We start from the raw sequence: 22,901 nt of genomic DNA, 5'->3' as shown, positions 1-22,901 counted from the left end.
ATTTTTGAGGATTTAATTGTTTAACTACAGTGCTCTTGGTCAATCCAAAATGTTAATAAACCTCAATATATAAAATGTTACTAAACCTAGGTCAGGTAAGGAAGGGGGCCATGTCATTCTTTCATCTTTAAGGCCTTTACTGGCTAGCCACGCAGTGGAGTACTTTGAGGAATGCAATGGAGCATTGTCCTGTATAAATATCATGGTCTTCTTGAAACATGTAGACTTTTTCCTGTACCACTGCTTAAAGAAAGGTGTCTAAAAAAAAATGGCAGTAAATTTGGGAGTCGATTTTGAGCCCATCTTCAACCACAAAAAAGGTCCAACTAGCTCGTCTTTAATACCACACCCCACCTTTACCTTGCTGACCTTTGAGTCGGTGGCGATCTGTGCCAGTTTCTGATCCACCCATGGGCCCATCCATCTGGTCCGTCAAGAGTCACTCATCTTGACGTTTCAACTCAGGTGTCTTGTTCAATGGTGGTCGGGTTTTAGCCTTCCTTACTTGATCATGTCTCTGAACACCTTGTACTTCTGGGCACTCCATGTAGGTTGCAGTTCTGGAATATTACAGCACTGGAGGATAATGGGTTCCTGGCAGCTTCACGTCTGATTCTTCACAAATCTTTAGCAGTTAATTTGCATCTTTTTTTGTCAACATGTTTCTCGCAACCCTGTTGACTATTTGCAACAAAACGTTTGCTAAAATATTGGAGTGTGATCACAGAAACCTCAATTTCAAGAGTGCTGCAACCCTCTGAAAGACTTTACAATTTGAGTTTTTAGAGTCAGTTAAAATCGCTTTTATGGCCTATTTTGCCTGAGGAAAAGAAGCTGCCTAATTGTTCATCTCCTTAGGCCACCCCCCCCCCCCTCCTCATTACACAAATACACATCACCTGATATGCTTAAATCCAATAACCATTCACGTTTACACAGCTTGGAGTTGGACTCCCTTGCCTAATATTTGTGCACACAGTGTATTTGTCAAAGAGGAACTGTCTGTATATGGTGTATAGATAATGGAATATATTTTTCATTTGGTAAGAGGGATTTACAATAAAGAGCAGATACACATACCTTCCCTTCATCCATTGGATTATCACTTATGTGGACAACCGGTCCTGGGTGTGATTTTGATGAACTGCAAAATAAAAGGATAAAATATTTTTCTCTTTATATTGTAAACATGATCTGAATATTGCATAATCCAGAATTTCCTTTGACAAAGGACTACACTTTCATACTGAATGAATCAACTAAAAACGATGTAGCCCAAGACCAATAATCACTAAATGGCAGACCGCGGTTTGGATCTGGACCCTATCCTGACCACAGCCTTGTCAGATTGTTGCCTGAAAGTACTCTCCCCTCTCCCCACCGTCGGCTTGCCTGCCCCCCGCTGCAGCCATCATCTTCAAGGAACCACACAAACAGGTCTGGATAGAGGGTGGGACTTTTCAAGTTAAGAAGCAGGTGATTGGTTGCTAGGCTGCGGGGCAGTCCAAGCAATCATTCACCCACATTTAACATGTCCAGACCAGCTGTTGTGTCTTGTATGAATAGGGTAGGACAGTGTGGGGAGTGGGGAGAAAGGGGAGAGGTCTGAACGAGGCAGGTTTGTGATGGGGTAGGGTGGTTTGTGATGCAAAAAAGGGGATGTGATGTGAAGGGAGGTCTAGGATGGATGTAAAGGGGGAGACTTATGTGAATGGGTGCTGAGGACACTTATGTAACAGCCTATTCACATGTCTGCAGAGATCTGTGTTTTTCTGCACTAGAAAAAAAAAAAAAGGTCTCTGCAAGGGCATTACAGCACAATTGTTTTCTACATGTCCTGTTCACACTGCAACAGTGCCCCTAGGTGCTAAGCAGTGTAATGCAAAATGCATACTGTGCATTTTTCTGCAACTGACTAGAGCTCACCTGAAGCCTCCATTTGTTTCTATGATCTGTTTCTATGCACCGCAACTGAGCTGCGGTACATAAAAATTAATGAAATGTAATTTTGACATTTCAATAAAGTTAGGAAAAAAAGGACAAAGTGTGACACATAGTTGTGCACCCCCACATCAGTTCCTGGGCCTCAAACTAACAGGTGCCCACACAGTAGAACCCTGCATTTTGCCATAAGGGCCAGGAGCATAGCATCAAACATAATAATAATAATAATAATAGTGCAGCACTACATCAAATACAATATACTTAATACTTGAATAAGTGATATGAAATAAATAAATCCATAAATGTATAAAACATGCAAAAACAAAAAAAAAAAATTAATATGGTGATAAGATCAATGCAGATCTATTTAGTGCCAGACAACTCTAAAATACCCAATAATGTGTAATGAGGTCCTCTCCACGGCCTCTTAAAGTGCAATCAGATAACATAAGTGACCAATAATCTCTACTTTAAAATAATATATATTTTTAGTTCTAATCAAACAACCCCGAACACCCCTACAAATGTAGGATATCAAAAGGAGGTGAGGGGCCATTTTAGCCACTGAGGATTTGTGAAGTGGATGTGAGTATATTTGTGAAGTATATTGTATTTTATGTTGTAGCGCTGCACCATTATTATATTGCACAAGCTTGAAAGGTAATAGCTAGAGTGTTGGCCGCTGTAGTACACACTGATCACTCCAAATAAGCGCAGGAGGAATTTTTTAGTTGGTTTTATAGCATCAAACATGACACTCTGACCTATGATGGAAGAAAATGTTACTGACGAGACCACAGTGAATTTTAATTCCGTGCCCTAGACTGTTTGGCCACTGCCTTTCTTTGAAATTTTCTACGCATCCGCTGTAAACTCCACCTTCTTTTGTTTATGAAATGCCATGGCAGGAGACATTAACGTTATTGTAAACCTTCACCTTGTAAAACAACTACTTCAGTTTAAAATAGAATGGAATGACAAAACGTGTGTACAGATATACATTTTTTTTAATCAGTTTTCTGCATAAGAGCTGTGCGGGGGGTGTCAGCACATGTTTGATCATGAGGAGTTCCCCAGCACAGCTAGAGAATGGACAATGCTGTGTTCTGCTTAGTGTGGTCAGTCTTTAACCTCCCTGGAGGTATTTACGAGTGTAGCTCGGGGTAAAGTTTCAGCACCACAAGCGGTAAACCCAAGCTACACTCGGGAATACCTTGCAGTGCTGCTCCGGGATCTCTTCTGCACTTACCTTGTCCTTCGCTCCCGCGATGTCCCTCCTGCAGTGTCCCTGACAATGTCCTCTGGCCGATGCAGGCATTTGTCTTCCGGGTTGCGTTCCCTGCGACATCAGGACGTACGGGGACAGAACTGGCGGGAAATTTAAAAATGTCAAACAGTGACATTTACTAAATACACTAAAATCACATAGTAAAACATTACTGTATCAAACCATTTCACATACATTTTATCCCTAGTGCTTTGTCCTGTGCCCTGCCTGCATTTTAACTGTTCTTTCTGCCTTGAAACTGAGAAATGTCCATGGCGTCCAAGCGTCCCTTTAGGTCAAAAGCGATTTTAAGACCAGCTAGAGAACAGTGATAGTAAATTAGAACTACTTGCAGAATTGAGTGATGATTCGTGGGGAAATTCATCAGACACTGAAAACTATTTTGCGACTTTGCTCAGTGATGTGCGAACTTGGCGCTCTATTTTAAATTCCAGTGTTTTTGGTTTGATTATATTATTGAATTAAATGTATTATATTTTTATGATTATTTATTAAATTATAATTTATGATTTCGTGTTTCAAATTTTATCATACCCGGGATGTTTACTAGACTCTTGTTCGGACAGATTGCAGTGAGTTATTCCTAAAAATTACAGGCCTACAATAAAAAAAAAAACTACATATTTCCATGCAAAAAAAAAAGTACCGCTTTGAGCACAGAAATACTGACATAAACAGACCACTAGGGAGGTTAATAGGAAAGCAGAAATACTGGCAGAGATTTCACACAATAGAAATAGAAAGAACAGGATACGGTTTCATACACTTACAGCAGACACATATCAGGAATATGAAATGTAAAACTATCAGATGCGTTTTACTTTATGGTCTTTGGTTAAAAAAAAAAAAAACCCTCGAGTATGCCTACTGGGTTCTCCTGAGACTTTACAATGAAACTTTTTTCATTCCATCTTGTATGAGGCCAAGGTGTGGATCCAAGTGGGTGCCTACCTTACAATAATGGGCAGCAGATATTAATAAAATAGACACAGCTCACACTTGATTTGAATAGTGGCTTTTGTGTGTTCAGGTCCAGTGTACTCAGGCTGCAGTGCCACATGCTCATTTGGAATGTTCTGTATGTGGGCTACTCAGGGTCCCTGATAAGGAAGTACAACCGGTCCTGTTGTACTGGGCCCGGGCCCCATCAGGTCATCGGGGGCCTGGGCAGTTTTATAGCTCATTTCTACCAAAAAAAAAAATCCAGCTTATTAAACCATTTCCCTACTTCTCCTTGCTTAGGGGGGTGAATAATTACATTTTCTTGAGCTCTATCAGGTCCAGAGGGGCCATGGAGGTGGGAGCATTGCATGGATTTTCTTCATTTTCAGGGCGCATGTGCACAATCCTGAGCCATATGTATGCTGTTCAGTAGTGCTGGCTGACTGCCCACAGCCTTTCCTGGTGGAGTGATCCATTTGCTGTACATACTTTGGCGCTAGCGCTCTCAGGTGCTGAGGTTGATATAAGGGAGCAGTGAAACTAATCTGGGCGTCGGTGGGTTGTTTAGTGGCACAGAGTGGGTGAGTCACACATTGTAATATCTTAACAGAATTCTCAGAGTCCTCACTGTGCCTTATGATCTTTACCATTATGATAATCACACAGTACAGCAGGTGTTCTATGGATCTGTCAGTTTGTCACACAGCTGTAGGGTGCTGACTTTTAGTTTATGGTTGTACTCTATGTTACAGACTAACACAGTATAGCCATAAACGTATGCATACAGATCATAACGCACAGTAAGATGCTACTTTACACTTGCTGCAATTCTAGTGCCCCCCAACCACTCTTAAGTTTGAAAACCAAGCTGCATTCGGTTATAAGGCCGGGTCAGGGGAGAGGCCAGCAGCAAGGCTAGGGTTGGGGACAAGGACAGGGTCAAAGGGGGCTACATCAGGTGGGCTGTACAGGGCCCCATGATATCTAACAGCAAATATCACTATATCCACTTAAAGACCAGCTGCCCGCAATGTACTTTGGACAGGTGTCCTGTGCAGGCATAATAACGTACTGGAATGTCGCTGCCCGCTTCAGGTTATAGGGCAGAAGCATGCATCTCCCCCCCACAAACACCCACTGTGATTGAACACAGCAGGAGTCTCAAGATCGGTTGTGTCCAATCACATTAATGGGAATGATCTTAGTTTCTTATTATAGGAACAAAGATCTGTTTGTTAAAGCAGCACACATTACACATTTTTAGGTACACATTTAACCCCTTGATCAACCTAGATGTTAACCCGTTCCCAGCCAGTGTCATAAGTACAATGACAGTGTATAGCATCACTGTGTTAGAGTTACTGGTGATTTCAGTGGCAGTCAGTTCCCACGCAGCTGCAGTTAGTGTCAGATTGCCTACCGCACTATTGAAGTCCAATTATAAGTCGCTGATCACAGTCGGTAGTATTAAAAAAAATACATAAACCATTATATATACAGTGAAAAAAATAAGTATTTGATCCCCTGCTGATTTTGAATGTTTGCCCACTCACAAAGAAATGAGCAGTCTAAAAATCAAAAATGGTAGGTGTATTGTAACAGACAGTATAGCAACAAATTATGCACTGATTCACATGTTCATGAGGGAAAGAAGTATTTGATCCCCTTCACAAAACATGACTTAGTACTTGGTGGCAAATCCCTTGTTGGCAATCACAGAGGTCAGACGTTTCCTGTAGTTGGCCACCAGGCGTGCACACATCTCAGGAGGGATTTTGGCCCACTCCTCTTGGCAGATCTTCTCCAAGTCATTAGGGTTTGGTGGCAACGTTTGGCAACTCGAACTTTCAGCTCCCTCCACAGATTTTCAATCGGATTAAGGTCTGGAGAATGGCTAGGCCACTCCAGGACCTTAATGTACGTCTTGAGCAACTCCTTTGTTGCCTTGACTGTGTGTTTTGGGTCATTCTCATGCTGGTACACCCATCCACGACCCATTTTCAATGCACTGGCTGAGGGAAGAAGGTTCTCACCCAAGATTTGACGGTACATTGCCCCGTCCATCGTCCCTTTGATGCGGTGCAGTTGTCCTGTCCCCTTAGCAGAAAACACCCCCAAAGCAGAATGTTTCCACCACGTCTGACAGTTGGGATGGTGTTCTTGGGGTCATAGGCGGCATTCCTCCTCCTCCAAACACGGCAAGTTGAGTTGATGCCAAAGAGCTCAATTTTGGTCTCATCTGACCACAACACTTTCAACCAGTCCTCCTCTGCATCATTCAGATGTTCAGTGGCAAACTTCAGATGGGCCTGGACATGTGCTTTCTTGAGCAGAGGGACCTTGAGGGCACTGCAGGATTTCATTCCTTGTCGGCTTAGTGTGTTACCAATTGTTTTCTTGGTGACTGTGGTCCCAGCTGCCTGGAGCTCATTAAATAGATCCTCACGTGTAGTTCTGGGATGATTTCTCACTGTTCTCATGATCATTGACATGCCACGAGGTGAGATAGGGAGATTGACAGTTGTTTTGTGTTTCTTCCATTTGCGAACGATTGCACCAACTGTTACCTTCTCACCAAGCTACTTGGCGATAGTTTGGTAGCCCAGTCCAGCCTTGTGTAGGTCTACAATCTTGTCCCTGACATCCTTGGACAGCTCTTTGCCATAGTGGAGTGTTTGGAATCTGATTGATTGCTCTTGTGGACAGGTGTCTTTTATACAGGTAACATGAGATTAGCAGCACTCCCTTTAAGAGACTATTTCTAATCTCAGCTTGTTACCTGTATGAAAGACATGGTAGCCAGAAATCCTGCTGAATAAGGGATCAAATACTTATTTCCCTCATGAACATGCAAATCAGTACATAATTTAGTTAGACATGCATTTCTTCTGAATTTTTTCTTGCTATTCTGTCTCTCAGTGTTACAATACACCTACCACTCAATTTGTAGACTGATCATTTCTTTGTGTGTGGGCAAACATTCAAAATCAGCAAGGAATCAAATACTTATTTCCTTCACTGTATACATACACACACATATACGCACACTATACGCGATAACTGTCATGCAAACCAACATATCCTTATTGGGATTTTTTTTCTACCAAAAACATGTAGCAGAATACATTTTGGCCAAAATTTCTGAAGAATTTTTATACTGAATAGGTTTTATAGCAGAAAGTAAAAATATGGTTTCTCTCCAAATTTTGGGTCTTTTTTCATTTAGATTGCAAATAAAAACCCAGTGGTGATCAAATACCACCAAAAGAAAGCTCTATTTGTGTGAAATTGTTTTTTCACAATTTCAATTGGGTACAGTGTTGCATGACCACACAATTACCAGTTCAAGTAGTGCAGTGTCGAACAACGAAAAATGGTCTGGTCATGAAGGGGATAAAACCTTCAGGAGCTGAAATGGCTGTTTGAGAATGCACAAGACACTTTGGGTGTATCCAAAGTTTTTCCAGGATTTCTCAGCTGGATTTATGCAGATTATGATATGTATATTGCCCCTAAAAAAAGAAAAAGAAAAGTTGCAAATGTACCAAACAAAACTTACAGAGCTGCCTCTTCCACAATAGAGTACTGTTGAGTCCATTATTTACAGGAGTCTCAATCACTCCTGCTATTAATTTCCACATGCATGTGGACTAGAACTGTCAGCAAGCAGCGGGCAGCAAAATGACAGATCTGCTGAAAACTAAGGTGGTTGTGCAGCGAATACAATTTGCTGAAGTTCTGACATGGATGATGCAATCTTATACCAAAAAAAAAAAAAAAAAATTATGAAATGATCTGCCGTTAAAAATTATTACAACATTAAAACTGAAACAAGCTTAGCACTATGAAAAAACAAGCATGACACTTTCTGGGGAGAAGCCACCACCTTGCTTGGGAGTGTTTTCAGTCTTTATAATGTAGGTTATTAAATTAAATGGACCCAATCATTGGACCTTCCAGATATGTATTTGATGGGTAAATTGCATATTACATATTTTCTTATTAATGTTGGCCCCACAAATATCTATTAAAGCCTTTAATATGCTGGTTATTCTGATTACCTTAAATAACAAAGAAATGTGACTATATGGACTAGCCAGCAACCCTCCTTTCAGACATGTGTGATTACAAAATGACCAAGTCCTTAAAAGGTCATATTGTTGCTTATGAGTGGAATTGACTGGGGGCTGTCCATAATCTATATACTACAGTCGTAGCTGGAAATATTACAAACTAGAGCTTGCAATTATGCATGCATCTGAACCTGGTTGGCCATGCCGCGAAAAGTGGGCGGGGACTTCATGGCAAAACAGCATCTTTAGTTAAAGCGGAGTTCCATTGACACTGTAAAAAAATGTGTCAGCAGCTACAAAAACTGTAGCTGCTGACTTAAAAAAACAGCCACTCACCTGTTCCACGATTCCATGGTGCCCCTGCCGCAGCCAGTTTTACTGGCTGTACTGTATTCCAGGCACCAACATCTTCAGTGTGGGCACCCGGCTGTGACAGCTTGCGGCTTCACAGCTGGGTGCCCACTGCGCATGCGCAAGTAGCGCTACGCATCCTGAATGGCCCCGTCATCTTATGGGACCTGTCACATGTCCCACAAGACTAGGGGAAGGGAGGGTAGGACGACAACTTCCGCTTCCGATCGCCTGTCAATTTTGGGTACCCGCTCCCCCACCCCTGCTCCCCAAAGGTGCCAATCCTTAATGGGAAGCGGGGGACCAATCTTTAAAGCGGAACTCCCCCTTTTGGGTGGAACTCAGTTTTAAGTATTCTTGTTATATTTTCTTTATCTGTATCTGCCATTACAGTTTCAGGGTTGTATTTGATATGTGCAGAGATCACACAAATACTTAAGTAACATTTATTATAAGTAACAAAAAAAAAAAGTATTTTTTTACTTCAAAAATGTGGTTTGCAGTGCAATCGAATAGAAAAACAAGGGATTGTGTGATTTATTAAAGGAAAGTGGTCCCAAGAAAAGGATTTCATTTAGAAATGTGTGCCCCTTATTACCCAAATAAAGTCTAAGTAGGGGCTATATGAAAGTAACATTTAAAAATTGACAGAAGAAGCTTTCTTTTGGTGGTATCTAATCACCACGTTTTTTGATTTTTTGCTTTAAAAAATTTTTTGCTTAGTTTTGGTTATAAAATTTAGCAAATCTTTCTTCATAAATATATATTCACTACATTTTGTAGGTAAAAACCCAAAACCAGGTATATTAAATCTGTTTTAAACTTATAGTCTACAAATTATGGGATATACAGGCATACCTCGGTTTACGAATTTAATTTGTTCTGTGGGACTTTTCGTATAGCGAAAAACACCGTTTCCCATAGAAATGCATTGAAAACCAATAAATCCGTTCCTGAGGTCAGAAAAAAGTAAAAGCTACTAAAATACCCCATGAGTTATTTTATCAAGTCAAGTGGTATTTTAGTAGTGACAACCATGTGTTTCAGCTGTCAGTGGGGTTTCCCACAACAATGTTACTTTTTAGTTTCTTAAAAGAAACAAAGCTTCCTTTAACTCCGGGGAAAGTGACAGCTCTGTGAGCTATAGTGAAGAAAAAAAAAAAAAAAAGCTGGCAATTGCATTTAAAAATGGCACTGACATACACGTCATATTGCGAAAACATTTTTGTAAACCAAGGCATTTTCATTCGTAAACCGAAAATTACATTAACCGAGGCACACCTGTATATCTGTAAATTAATCAGTTGAGACACTAAAATGTTGGACGCTGATAGGAGGTATGGAGGTGACCAGGGCACCGGCATGGCAGAGCCCAGGGCACTGGTATGGTGCATGATTAAGATCAGGGCGCTGGTATGGCAAAAATCAGGTCACTTGTATGGCATATAATGGTGATCATGGTGCTGTTAGTGACTGTACTCAGAAATCACATGGTGAAACAGCATGCAATCACCTGGACACAGCAGTAATGTGATCCACTGTGTACAGGTGACACATGAATCACCGGGTTCCTGGGTGCATGCTCTGTGAGCCACCGATGTTGGCTGACACAGGCATTGGCACAGTTTCCGATCTGCTGTTCCCAGCGGACGGGAAGCAGTTAATACGTTTCAGTCAAAATGCTTTTTTTTTTAGGTTGTTTTACCAGTAACATGTATATTTTTTTTTTTTACAGAAAAAAAGTGCATTGATATTTTCCACAGAAGTCTGCAAAGCAAAGCAGAATAAAATCAGTGGATCACAAAAGCAACATCAAGTGTCTGCAGACCTGTCCTCCAGCTTTCTGCCCCCACATCCACACAGACTTTCAGTTAGGAAGCTGGATGAAGTATGCATGGATGAGTGCACTCAGTTCATTGAGAACTACAAGCAGTCTGCCGTGGTGGAAGACAGGACTTCTAGTTCCTTTATTCATAGATCTCTGCGAATGAATGGACATGGATGTTCAGGCAGAGCTCTGCACAGCCATGTGGATTTTAAATATGACATCGGGTGTGGGGTTCCTCTGTCACAGCTGGTGTGTGTGTGTGTGTGTGTGTGTGCGCGTGTGAAGGAGGGGTGCTGGAACATGTTAAACGCTTTAGAGTGTAACATGTTCTAAAAAGGTCAACAACTTCTTTAACCACTTCCAGTCCTTACGCCACGGCCATGTTCTTTGTATCCCCTTAGCAGTTGACCGGCATTTAATTAATAAGGATCCACATGGCTATACAGCCACTGATCACGTACAGTGCTCGCAAAGGACTCACCCCACTGCCGTCTCCACTGGGGAGCTGGGACTGCTGTAAGTGGTCGGGTTCGCTGAGCACAGAGAAACAGAAACAGCCGTTTCTTCAGTTCTTGTGTGATGAATTACGTCGAAAGCAACGAGAAAATTGATCACTTCTGGTTTTGGTTTTTTTTATTTACTTGGTATTGCTGCCCAGGAAGAAGCTGATCAAACAAATCTATATTTGATAATCTGCCTTGGAAGGTGGAGGAAGAATCAGCAGTCTAAAAGACTGCTGACTCTCAATAAAGAAACAAAAAACACTGGTTACTGCCCACTGTTGTTCATTCTGTGCGATAGCAATAAAGTTGAAAAACTTTTTAAAAATAAATTTCAATAACATTCACACTTTTTTTTAAAGCGCCCCATACTCACTTATAAATGCAAACGCGCATGTAGGTTCCACACGTATTTAGAAACCGTGATTGCCCCACATGTGTGGTATTGCCATGAACGTCAGTGTTGGTAATTTTAGAAACCAGAGCTTATGATATATCTAAACTGGCAGCCTGCAAAGGCTTTTAAAGCATCACTTAGAGATTTTTTTTTTGGGTACCGTAATTTGTCGCCAATTCACAGGCATGCAAAATTTTAAAACGTGACATGTTTAGTGTGCACTTAACACAACATATTCTTTTCTATTTTACCAAAAAAGTGGATATTATATTGTGTATGTATGCACTGAAACACCTTTAAGTGTATTTCTTCCTAAAAATGTGCGTTTGATTAACAGCTGCGCAAATATCGTGCAACATAAAAAAATTGCAAAAGCCAACATTTTCTACTCCAGGTCCTCAGCTTTCAGAAAATTTATATTAGGGGGTTCCAAGTATTTTCTAGCGAGAAAAAAAAAAAAAAAAAAAGAAGAGGAATATCAAAATTTGAATGCTTTTCAAATTTAGCAAACCTTATTTCAAGCACAGTGTGTTAATAGAAACATTCTCATAATGCTCCGTCTCATATTAGCTGCTGTTAAATCAAGCAATATAAGCATGTTTGTCCTATCTGTTTAGGCCACCGTTTCCTGTTTGTCATTGTCATAACACATTCTACTTTCCTGACAAGCCTTGCTGGATACATGTCACTTGGTCATCTATTTCTGTTTAAGAAAAGCTTGCCAAGCAACAAAAATGAAACAAAAAAAAAAAAACTGGCAGCATATAAAAAAAAAAAAAAAAAAAAAAAAAAAACGAACTTCAGGGCATTGCAGAAGTAGCAATTATTTGACACAACAGAACACTAGAAATCTATACAAGTATATAAACCAGTGACTAAAGATATGAGAAATTCAAAGTAATCATCCAAAGTTTAGCAAAATACACCAGTTCAAAATAAACATTTACAAAAAAAAAGGGAAGGGAGGTTGAGAGCAGCCATGATTTCAGTGTGCTGGAGCTGGTGATATTGGGGGCACCAGGAAGAGATAAATTTACATGGTTTGTTGAAGTGTGAACAAAAAATTATTGTAAAAAAGTTTTGCTGCAGAAGAGAAATTCTGTAGACATCAAGAAAAAACAAATAAATCCTTCAAGAAATCAAGCCCAAACTATAAGATACATAGCTGCCTTTACTGAAGCTGTTCAATTCAGAACAGAATGAATCAATTCACTGGAAAAGATAGTAATTGGAGATGTTACCATAGGGCAGCACTATGGAAACCAAAATGCTACAATATGTGCCACGTCCTAAATTCAATATAAAAATCAAGAAAAACATGCAAGATGGACTTTGTAGGCACGTACACTCACAACCAATGTTAGTAAAATTAATATCTTTATTATAGTCGAATGGTGAAAACCAAAAAAGGTACAGTATCTCACGAGTACACCCCTCAAATTTGTAAATATTTTATTATATCTTTTCATGTGACAACACTGAAGAAATGACACTTTGCTACAATGTATAGCAAGTCTACAGCTTTTATAACGGTGTAAATTTGCTGTCCCCTCAAAATAACTCAATACAGCCATTAATGTCTAAACTGCTGGCAACAAAAGTGAGTACAGTGAAAATGTCCAAACTGGGCCCAAAGCGTCAATATTTTGTGTGGCCACCATTATTTTCCAGCACTGCCTTAACTCTCTTGGGCATGGAGTTCACAGGTTGCCACTTGAGTCCTCTTCCACTCCTCCATGATGACATCACGGAGCTGGTGGATGTTAGAGACCTTGTGCTCCTCCACCTTCCATTTGAGGATGCCCCACAGATGCTCAATAGGGTTTAGGTCTGGAGACATGCTTGGCCAGTCCATCACCTTTTCCCTCAACTTCTTTAGCAAGGCAGTGGTGGTCTTGGAGGTGTGTTTGTGGTCGTTATGTTGGAATACTGCACTGCGGCCCAGTCTCTGAAGGGAGGGGATCTTGCTCTGCTTCAGTATGTCACAGTACATGTTGGCATTCATGGTTCCCTAAATGAACTGTAGCTCCCCAGTGCCGCCTGCACTCATGCAGCCCCAGACCATGACACTCCCACCACCATGCTTGACTGTAGGCAAGACACACTTGTCTTTGTGCTCCTCACCTGGTTGCCGCCACACACGCGTGACACCATCTGAACCAAATAAGTTTATCTTTGTCTCATCAGACCACAGAACATGGTTCCAGTAATCCATGTCATTAGTCTGTCTTCAGCAAACTGTTTGCAGGCTTTCTTGTGCATCATCTTTAGAAGAGGCTTCCTTCTGGGATGACAGCCATGCAGACCAATTTGATGCAGTGTGTGGCGTATGGTCGTACCACTGACAGGCTGACCCCCCACCCCTTCCACCTCTGCAGCATTGCTGGCAGCACTCATACGTCTATTTCCCAAAGACAACCTCTGGATAAGATGCTAAGCATGTGCACTCAGCTTCTTAGGTTGACCATAGCGAGGCCTGTTCTGAGTGGAACCTGTCCTGTTAAAACTCTGAATGGTCTTGTCCACCGTGCTGCAGCTCAGTTTCAGGGTCTTGGCAATCTTATAGCCTAGGCCTTCTTTATGTAGAGTAACAATTATTTTTTTCAGATCCTCAGAGTTCCTTGCCATGAGGTGCAATGTTGAACTTCCAGTGACCAGTATGAGAGAGAGTAACAACACCAAATTTAACACACCTGCTCCCCATTCACATTTGAGACCTTGTACCACTAATGAGTCACATGACACTGGGGAGGGAAAATGGCTAATTGGGCCCAATTTGGACATTTTCACTTAGGGGTGTACTCACTTTGTTGCCAGCGGTTTAGACATTAATGGCTGTGTGTTGAGCTATTTTGAGGGGACAGCAAATTTAGACTGTTATACAAGCTGCACACTCACTACTTTACATTGTAGCAAAGTGTCATGTCTTCAGTGTTGTCACATAAGATATAATAAAATATTTACAAAATGTGAGGGGTGTACTCACTTCTGTATACATACATACATACACTGGATATAAAAAGTCTACACACCCTGGTGAAATGTCAGATTTCTGTGATGTAAAAAAAAAATGACAAATAATTTCAGAATTTTTTCCACCTTTGATGTAACATATAAACTGTACAACTCAGTTGAACAACAAACTGAAATCTTTTAGGTGGCGGGAGGTGAAAAAAAACAAAAAAGCTAAAAAAACAGCTGCATAAGTGTGCACACCCTTGAACTAATACTTTGTTGAAGCACCTTTTGATTTGATTCCAGCACTTTTTGTGTATGAGTCTATCAGCATGGCACATCTTAATATCAATATTTGCCTACTCTTCCTTGCAAAAAACACTCCAAATCTGTCAGATTGCGAGGGCATCTCCTGTGCACAGCCCTCTTCAGATCACCCCACAGATTTTTGATTGGAATCAGGTCTGGGCTCTGGCTGGGCCATTCCAAAACTTTAATCTTCTTCTGGTGAAGCCACTCTATTGATTTGGATGTATGCTTTGAGCCATCATGCTGAAAAATGAAGTTCCTCTTCATGTTCAGCTTTGTAGCAGAAGCCTGAAGGTTTTGTGCCAATATTGACTGGTATTTGGAACTGGTCACAATTCCTTCTACCTTGACGAAGACCCCAGTTCCAGCTAAACAACAGCCCTAAAGCATGATGCTGCCACCACCATGCTTCACTGTGGGTATAGTCTTTTGGTGATGTGCAGTGTTGTTTCTGCACCAAACATATCTTTTGGAATTATGGCCAAAAAGTTAAAACTTGGTTTCATCAGACCAGAACACATTTTCCCACATGCTGAAAGAAAAGGCTTTCGTCTTGCCACTCTACCCCATAGCCCAGACATATGAAAAATACGTGAGATTGTTGTCACATGTACCATACAGCCAGTACTTGCCAGATATTCCTACAGCTCCTTTAATGTTGCTGTAAGCCTCTTGGTAGCCTCCCAGACCAGTTTTTTTCTAGTTTTTTCATCAATTTTGGGGGGACGTCTAGTTCTTGGAATTGGCACTGTTGTGTCATATTTTCTCCACTTGATGACTGTCTTCACGGTGTTCCATGGTATATATAATGCCTTGGACATTCTTTTGTACCCTTCTCCTGACTGATACCTTTTATCAATGAGATCCCTCTGATGCTTTGGAAGCTCTCTGCGGACTTTGCTGTAGGATGCAACTAAGAAAATGTCAGGAAAGACCTACTAGAACAGCTGAACTTTATTTGGGGTTAATCAGAGCCACTTTAAAATGATGGCAGGTATGTACTGACTCTTATGTAATATGATTTTGAATGTGATTGCTTCATTCCGACCACTACATCCCCAATTACAAGAGTGTGCACACTTGTGCAACCACATTATTTTAGTTTTTTATGTTTACTTCTCCCCGCCCCCCCCCCTAAAAAATTTCAGTTTGTCTTTCAACTGAGTTGTACAGTTTATAGGTCACATTAAAAAGGTGCAAAATGTTCGGAAATGATTTACCTTAGTCTAATTTTTTTACATCACAGAAACTATATTTTTTTTTCTGTGTCTATATCCCCCTTTATTTTTCTCTCTTTCACAGGTATTTGTACAATGCATATGAATGAATATGTGCTTTCAATGTGTATGGTATAAAGGTGCATTAAATAAAAGGCTCACAAGCAATATAAACAGTTGTGCAATTGCATCATAACATGATCTAAACCAGCTAGCAGATTAAGAATAAAATAATTCTGAAGATGAATAGGAACAAGGAAAGGTGGGTATAGTAATATACACATCTATTCAAAGGTGGATGAGGTAGTTCACTAATGAATATATCCTGGTTCCCTGCACAAGATATAGGGTGGGTGTTGCATTAAGAGATCGTAATGTTCAGACCAGTTTCTAGGGGGTCAGTGATGTAGGGGAGGGGGGAATGTAGCTATACTGGCTTAGGTATCAGAGACCCCTGACACTCTTTGCTTCTTTGTCCACCCTAATGATCCTAGGCCACAGGGCAGGAAAGGAGGAAAGAATTGGGACGAGGGATATTAGAGAGCTCTATTTTATTTCTGGGCTCTCATTTCAAAGCAGATGAAATGACCAACTTTATTATACATGCCTTCTATATCGAAAGATGGGAAGGGGGGGGATGGGGAATGGAGTGGAGGGATATTGCAGAAACTTAAATTATCCTAATCAGATTAGCACACTTGCAGATACATTCAGAGCAGAATTTTGGGCAGCAGTTTATGTATTGTATATTGCCCCCATCATTTTACTAGAGGTATAAAAAAATCTTTAGAACCAGCAAACAAACGCCCTCTGTTTGTTGTTTCCTCATTCAATACAAAATCTTTAGGTGGGACAGAAATACCAGTGTAAGGCTATGCGTGGTGAACAAGGTTTAGGGATAACACCGATACAGGGCTGTCATCAGAAATCACAGGGCCCTTTACTACAAGATGCCTCTATATACCTCTCTCTCTCTATATATATATCTATATCTCTATCTATAGATCTATATATAGATAGACAGGCACCACTAATAGTGATCTACTCTACACTAGAGTCTAAAATTAGGGCAACTAAGCAGCTCCTATAATGTCAAATTAATTATAGAGTGATTTGAACAATATCAACTATACAGAGCAGGTCATTACTGCAAAATGTCAAAACATATTTAATAGAATATCAGAACAGACAAAGCCAATTAGAGCAATTCAGTCGCAGGCTATCATAGACCTGTGCTAAGGTCATTTTATCAACATGGTAGACACAGGACCATACATACAAACTAGAAAGATAACAGGACAATCTATGACTGGAAATTTCCATCATCTAAGATACCAAGGTTGACTTCATTAGTCTCCTCTCTCCCTCAGAGACAACTCTTATCTACCACACACTATACAAACCCTCAAGCTATTTTAAAAGCTGGATGTAAGGAAAACCATAGTGTAGATAGGGGTGTATAATTTAAAAAAAAACAAAAAACCTACTTGCCTACGTGGATGCAGGATTGATCCAATGCTGCATCGGTCCCTTGCAGTCACACAGTTCTCCCCCTCCACTCTGAGCAGAAAGCAGGGACTGTCAGTCTCCGGCTCTCCGTTTTGCCCCCCCCCCCCCCCCGGGGGGCTCACTTGAGCGTGGGGCTGTGGAGAGGCTGACTCTCGGTGGATCAATGAAAGGCTGAGCCAGGTGCCGGTCCAGGATTCTGTGTGGATCCCAACCATATCTTTTCAGAGCCTGGACCGGCTCTGTGATGTCAGCCCATTGTCAGCTGAAAAAATATCACAGGAGTACAGAACTGTACTCCTGTGATCTATAAAAGTATAGCCAAAAAAGCTTTGAACTATACTTCTCGTTTAACCCCCTAGTGATAGGGAGATGGAGAATGGGAACTGCTGTAGTGTTGTAGGGGAAAACTCAGGCAGGGCCCATTCATTTGCATGGGCTGAAATCGCATTGGAACACATCAAAAATACATGCACTACTTTTAAACACCCACTGTAGCCAGATCGCACAATACAACAATATTTCACTGAGATTCACTGAACCTGGGCCTCTATAAATAGGAAGTAGCAATCTTGGTAGTCAAGAGAGAAACCTTATAAGAGTGTGAGATCATTAGGAACCTGGAGGTCATTACCTTTTGATAAGGAAGCTGAATAGAACTACTACTAATGGCATCCGTGAAACACTCCTAAAAAGCCCCCTTCTCTAATAAGCTATTCAAAAGTTTATGCAAACAAACACAAGACCATATGATTTTCATAGGGGAGACGAATATAGGCATGAATCCACTTTGACAAGGGAAAACTCAAGTTCTCACACAGAAATTCTCATTGCTAGACCCAACATTATAAAAACTGTTGATAAATTTAGGAACTAGTCATTGAGGACTGAGATCTACAAACCACACTCTTTAGACAGATGCTATTCCTGTTTCCCTCCGTACATAATTCTCATTCTAGATCACTCATAAAAATTGATCATAGAAAATCACTCATTAAAAGTCATAATCAAGTTCATAAGCCCAGGATATTTGCAGAGTCCTTAATGTATTGAGTAGGCATAGCAAGCAGATAGAAAGTTTGTCTGGAAGCTCAGTAGAAGATAAGGGCAGGTCACAGCTCTCAGATTCAGGTAAATTATCTATTGCTGGGGGCATGGGGGTAGGCAATAAAGAAAAGTGAACATTCTGTGAAAGTGAACTTTAACCTCCCTGGCGGTATTCCCGAGTGTAGCTCGGGGTAAAGTTTCAGTACCATAAGCGGTAACCCCGAGCTACACTCAGGCTTACCATGCGGCGCTGCTCCACGATCCGTCGATCACTTACCTTGTCCTGCGCTCCTGCGATGTCCCTCCTGCAGTGTCCCCGCCAATGTAATCTGGCGGATGCCGGCATCTGTCATCTGGGTTCCGTCCCCTGTGAGTGTCGGGACGTACGGGGGGCAAAACAGCGGGAAATTTGAAAATGACAAAAAGTGACATTCACTAAAATCACATAGTATAACATTACTGTATCAAACCATTTCACATACATTTTGTCCCTAGTGCTTTGTCCTGTGCCCTGCCTACATTTTTACTGTTCTTCCTGCCTGGAAACAAACGTCCATGGCATCCAAAAAGTGTCCCTTTAGGTCAAAAGCGCTTTTAGACCAGCTAGAGAACAGCGATAGTAAATCAGAACTACTTGCAGAATTGAGTGATGATTCGTGGGAAAATTCATCAGACACTGAAAATGATTTTGCAACTTTGCTCAGTGATGTGCGAACTTGGAGCTAGATTTAAAATTTCAGTGTTTTTGGTTTGATTATATTATTGAATCAAATTTATTATATTTTTATGATTTATTAAATTATAATTTATGATTTCGTGTTTCAAGTTTTATCCTACCCGGGAGGTTTACTAGACTGTTGTTCGGACAGATTTCAGTGAGTTATTCCTAAAAATTACAGGCCTACAATTAAAAAAAACACATTTCCATGCAAAAAAATGTACTGCTTTGAGCACAGAAATATGGGCATAATCAGACCGCTAGGGAGGTTAATAAACTTTATGAATCCAAAGACTAACAGAGGACATGTTCTACCAGATGGTATGACAAGTTGGCCCAGTAATCCATTTTTCATAATATGTGTTTCTCTGTCTCGTACGGTCTTCCATGAGTTTCTGAACATTCACTGCACTATTCACATAACTCCTAGTTCATCTTGGCAGCAAGCTAGGGTGGCTATGTTCCTTCATAAAGTGAGACCATGGAGAAGGAACACAGCCACCCTCTAACAAAGTCTGATCACAGCAGCAATCATTAAATAATTTGGAGATTTTTAGGTTGAGATCAAAAGAAGGTACTTTGTGTTAAAAGTGACACTTAACTAAATTCTATTCATATTATATTCTAGAACATATTGGTATTAACCGATTAATGTTTCCATTGCTACACATTAATCAGTGACTCCCCAAGGTCTTAAGTCACCCTTTACTTTGCATATCCGGCATAAAAAGGGGAAAACACAATAATGAAAAAGGAAAGTATTTAAAAAAAATGTAAACAATTAAAAAGGGGAGCAGAAAGTAGCATAAAAAGCTCCCTTCTCCCCCTCCTCATAAGATAAATTTATAGCTAACAGACTAGTTGGTCATCCTGGTCACTTCATATGAAGTGACTGCCAGATGAAAAATTATCGTAAGCAGTGGGGTCGTTTTTGTCCCAAACATTGGAGGTTACTAGCAGATTACATCTAAAAGCAGCCCAATTTGGTGTCATTTGCTAGCACTACTATATATTTCCCCTAACACACTGGGGGAAAATAAAATAAAAAGTAGTTTTTCACAGGTGTAAATATTAAAGTAGTATGGGATAGTACCAACAGCATTAACTACCTTCTCCACAGAACAGCTTTTCTGTCAATCGGTTGCTTTGTTTTTGCTGTGTCCCCATCCCATTTTGCAGATATAATTTTTGAGCCTGGTTATTAACTGTCCACTTGGTTACTTTGAGGTTTGAAAAGGTATAGAGGGGCCGTTTACATCTAGAGTGATCCGCTCCCTCATTCACTGCTACTTCAGCTCTGGTCACGCTTTCTTCACAGGCTCAGGTCCAAGCCACAAGCTGGAACATGCATGCTTTCCATTACATCACACGGTCAAGAAACAGTCCCATAACCGTATGCAAAGCTGTGGGAGTTGCAACTCCAGGAGACTTTACTGTAGAAGAAATCAATAACTAAAAATGTTCTTTAGCCGCTTCCCTGCTCCACTCAGCAGAAAGTTCAGAAGGGCTGAAGTACTTGGGGTTCACTGGGGCAGCTGCTAGTGTGATGAAAGTGAGCCTGGAGAGAAGGGAGGACGGAGGAGAGGGAGAGGAGCTGAAGTAATACTGAGCTCTCAGGAGAGCGCAGACTGTCAGTCATACAGAGGAGAAAGAAGGGGTTGAATCCCGACATTGCCGCGATAAAGCGGGATCAAGAAAGTGTGTATATTAAGCTCATTCTCTCACCCATTCTCTATAAATTGTGTATGTGTAACATTTTTCAGGTTTTAAAAGTTGGGAGTTCAAATTTAAAGACCTAAAGACTGTGCAAAATACATAAGAGATCAGCAAGCAGTCCACTTGCCCTGTTCTCCCATAGAAAATGTTAAAGTGTGTTTTTGTTTTTTGTTTTTTTTTGTTTTTTTTAACATTACCTGATCGCACAGTAAAGCGCTCTATGAAAAGCTACTTAAAAGAGACACCAAAACGCTATCGTCAGGATCATGTGTTATTCATCACATAAATGATCCACATCATGGAATTTGATAATTTAGGAGACTGTCTTTTTCAACTCACGGCTAGCAGATTTTACTACCAAACACCTGTCCAAACTAAATGAAAAAAATCAGAAGACAGCAGCAGATATCACAGCAGATAGCAAATGATATTGTTCCAGAGTAAGTCATGCTGATAAATTTTGGGGATAACATGCAAATATGGACAGCAGACATTAAAAACCAACCATACTTCGCAGGGTCAGTCCCAAAACTACAGATGAACAGCAATTCATTGTGTAGTCCGTCTTGCATGCCAACAGCTTTATTTATTTTTTAACAAACATTCAATAAAATATGAACATTTGTATTGTTCTAAATCATTATATGAGCTTCCCTTTTAATGAAATAAAAATACGTACAATCAATGAATACAGCTACATAATGGGGGATATTTACTAAAACTGGAGCACACAATCTGGTGTAGTTCTGCTTAGTAACCAATCAGGTTCTAACTTCAGCTTGATCAATTAAGCTTTGACAACAAAACCTGTAAACTGATCGGTTACTATGAACAGCTGCACCAAATTCTTTGTGCACCAGGTTTAGTAAATCTCCCCCAAAGTCATCTTCTGTGCCAATAATCCAAAACATGAACAAACAGTAGTGACTAGGAGTAAATTAAAACTACACCTGGGCACTTTTCTTTATTTCGCTTTAATTCATTAAAATATTCAACTATTTAGCATTTAAAGTGGTAGTAAACCGCGCACACAAAAAAAAAAAAAAAAAAATTGGGCCCCCGGCCGGTTTAATTCATAATGTGCTAGTATGCATCACATTATGACAGCCTTACTTGCAAACTAAGCCCTCCAGTGCAGCGCTGTCACTGGTCCCAGCACTTCCATCTTTATAGAGTCCTGGATGGACGGCACAGTCCATTCAGAGTCCAGTGCGCATCGGCCAGTGACGTCACTGGCTGCTAAAGTTAATATCTCCTAAAGGTAAGCCTTGTTATAGGCTTACCTATAGGTAAAAATGAACATTGTGACTTTACTACCACTTTGCTAAATTAGTGGATAACCAACATTTTCTCATCTATTAGCATACACAAAGATTCATGTTGCACGTGCAGACTCGTCCTCCAGCTTTCAGCTCGAAAGTCTGTATAGACTTTCAGAAAGATGGTGGAAAATTGAATGCACTTAAAGTGCATTGATCAGTATCCATGTCAGAGGAGAAATCCTGGCAAATGCTCCAACGCGCAATATGGCCTAATTGTACAAACGGCACGTAGTGGTACATCTGTGTGCACGACAATGCATGCGTGCACACAAAGCGCGTTAGTTGCACCCAGTGGCCTTTTAAGGACTGCAGCTCCTCTCAGTAATTGCTGGATTCAGCCTTCTGTTCCTGTGCGAGTTACTCTGCTTGACTCGGGAGGAGCTGGAGCGTGACGTCATCGTGCACCGGAAGGTGGTGGCCATCTTGTTGGTTTGAAACATACTACCAGTGACATGCTGTTTTTCACTATTCAAGATGTACGTTTTTTACTACGTTTGAGGCATTCAAAATTTACTTTAATTACTACACCATGATAATCCCTTTTTATCGTTGAATTGGATTGTCCTCTATGAGGATAATTATTCTTTTTAGGTTCACCCTAGAGTCTGTTTAGTGTGAAGATCTGGATTTAAAGAGTGCATAATCCTATGGCTTGTCTCTGGGGATCGTACAGTGCATTTTGACCTTTCCTTAACTGGGGGTCATCACTATCCGGTAAGAGGCAGTGAGATTGGTGGTGGTGAAGGATCTCTCCTTTTTCCTCTTGGCGGTTTCTAAGTTATTTACAT

The 22,901-nt window shown here is 40.7% G+C and overlaps 1 protein-coding gene across 4 annotated transcripts in view; it reads right to left on the bottom strand.

Annotated features, from left to right (window-relative positions):
* The window catches only part of STXBP5 (syntaxin binding protein 5), a 488,403-nt gene that overhangs the window by 235,583 nt on the left and 229,919 nt on the right, over positions 1–22,901 (bottom strand). For all 4 annotated transcript variants that reach the window (XM_089694278.1, XM_089694280.1, XM_089694279.1 and 1 more), the window contains one exon: positions 1,081–1,144. In XM_089694278.1, the coding sequence (XP_089550404.1) occupies positions 1,081–1,144 (64 nt within the window). The remainder of the gene's footprint in view (positions 1–1,080; positions 1,145–22,901) is intronic.

Source organism: Staurois parvus, unplaced genomic scaffold (genome assembly GCF_062004578.1).
Source record: "Staurois parvus isolate SC_StPar_1 unplaced genomic scaffold, SC_StPar_1.0 ptg000657l, whole genome shotgun sequence".
NCBI lineage: Eukaryota > Metazoa > Chordata > Amphibia > Anura > Ranidae > Staurois > Staurois parvus.
The sequence above is the reverse complement of the archived record's forward strand: the minus strand, read 5'-3'. Positions and strand labels throughout refer to the sequence as shown.